This window comes from Sinocyclocheilus grahami, unplaced genomic scaffold (genome assembly GCF_001515645.1).
Source record: "Sinocyclocheilus grahami isolate Dianchi unplaced genomic scaffold, SAMN03320097.WGS_v1.1 scaffold2845.1, whole genome shotgun sequence".
In the NCBI taxonomy this organism is placed as follows: domain Eukaryota; kingdom Metazoa; phylum Chordata; class Actinopteri; order Cypriniformes; family Cyprinidae; genus Sinocyclocheilus; species Sinocyclocheilus grahami.
This window is the reverse complement of record NW_015508020.1, coordinates 13,682-15,684: the sequence shown is the minus strand read 5'-3', so window position 1 is coordinate 15,684 and position 2,003 is coordinate 13,682. Positions and strand designations below refer to the sequence as shown.

The 2,003-nt window shown below is 32.7% G+C and overlaps 1 protein-coding gene across 1 annotated transcript in view; it reads right to left on the bottom strand.

The window, feature by feature from the left end:
• The window catches only part of LOC107575731 (procollagen-lysine,2-oxoglutarate 5-dioxygenase 3-like), a 24,645-nt gene that overhangs the window by 10,297 nt on the left and 12,345 nt on the right, over positions 1–2,003 (bottom strand). The window contains 1 exon segment of the mRNA XM_016262076.1: positions 1,692–1,796. Coding sequence (XP_016117562.1) covers positions 1,692–1,796 — 105 coding nt within the window.

Below are 2,003 nucleotides of genomic sequence, written 5' to 3'. Positions count from 1 at the left end.
AGTGAGTGAGTGAGAGAGAGTGTGTGTGTGTGTGTGTGTGTGTGTTAATGAGTGAGTGAGTGAGAGAGAGTGTGTGTGTGTGTGTGTGTGTGAGTGAGTGAGTGAGAGAGAGTGTGTGTGTGTGTGTGTGTGTGTGTTAATGAGTGAGTGAGTGAGAGAGAGTGTGTGTGTGTGTGTGTTAGTGAGTGAGTGAGAGAGAGAGAGTGTGTGTGTGTGTGTGTGTGTGTGTTAATGAGTGAGTGAGTGAGAGAGAGTGTGTGTGTGTGTGTGTTAGTGAGTGAGTGAGAGAGAGAGAGTGTGTGTGTGTGTGTGTGTGTGTGTTAATGAGTGAGTGAGTGAGAGAGAGTGTGTGTGTTAGTATTTGTCAATTGAGTTTATATAACTTTCACAATTTTACAATTTATTGAAATTTTAACAATTATAAGCCCTATGAAATCCCCAAATACATTTGGGTATTTCATTACATTGATACATTTTTCGGTTTCTGTTTTAAAGGCGGGTCAAAGACGTTAAGATGTCTGCATCAAAAGAAATTTACAAAAGTGATTTTATGTCCATAGAAAGCACATTAAATGCAAGAGTCTACTTTTAAGGGTTCAAATACGTTTTTGAAGAATAAAATGTCAAAATTTGGTTGAAATAATGTTACATCGTCATTCAGTGTAACACAATATTTATGTAAAAATTCAAACAACATGCTTATTCTGACGTGTACATATTAACATATATAAAAGAATAAGAGAGCATTTTAAATGTTATTGTTGTAAATATGCCTGACAAGATTGTTACACTGAATGGCATTCTAGTGGCTCTCTTCTGTAAATCAGGGACAAATGTACGATATTTATTTTTTGCTCTGAAAAACAAAAATACAATTGAATTAAACATAAAACTTTTTTATTTTTTGGGGGGGGAAAAACAACAATTTAAAGCAGTATTACACTCATTGTTTTAATGCTTAAACCCTTTTTTGTTCTTTGTTCATTACATTTTAACATTCAAAAATCAACTAGATTTTAAAAACGTTTACTATGTAATAATTTACTATTACTTTAATTTAACAATAAAAGAGCTTTATTGTTTTATCTCCCAAATTCCATTTGTATCATTTTATTATTTTTTATGTTTAATGTTTTTTTTAGCTTTTAAAAGATCATTAAATTGTAACCTTCAAAAATCAACTGAGTGTATAAAACTTTTACAGTGTAATAACTCACTAAAATGTTTTACAATTAGAAATGTAACAATAGAGCTCTATGAAATCTGTTTTATTTTTTCCCCCAAATTCTGTGTTGTCTTGTTTGAATATTTCGGAATTGTGTTTTACAATTTAATACAAAAAAAATGGTAAATCAAACAAATTCATAAAACATTAACAATATTAAAATGTAATCATATGAAAATATAAAAATAAAAACTTTTGTTTAATAAATGAAAACATGGATGTTTTAATAATTTCTAAATTGATTTACGATGTACATTTTACTATAAAATAATAATATATTTGTCATCATTTCTTCAGCTTAAACCAAACTTTTATTTTAGGGGTTTGTAGTGAAGACCTTTGAGTTTAGGTTTTATTTGATGATGGTTTTTATCCAAAAAATGATGAAATGCTTGAAAAGTCATCACAGAGAAAACATGATACTGTTGAAACATGTAACGTGGCACGTCTGCTCATGTTCACTCACTTGTTCTCTTCAATGAGAATCCGCAAAACATCTGGATTGGTCAGAGCAACATCAGCGTCGATGCTGAAGAAATAATCGCAGGAGACGTCCTTCTTACATGCCTCCCTGAAACACAAACACACAGTCAATGGAATCATGGGAAAGGTCAGCTCATTCAATACACTCAACGATCAGCTGTGTGTGTGAGTGAGTGAGAGTGAGTGAGAGTGTGTGTGTGTGTGTGTGTGTGAGTGTGTGTGTGAGAGTGAGTGAGAGAGAGTGTGTGTGTGTGTGTGAGAGTGAGTGTGAGAGTGAGTGAGTGAGAGAGTGAGT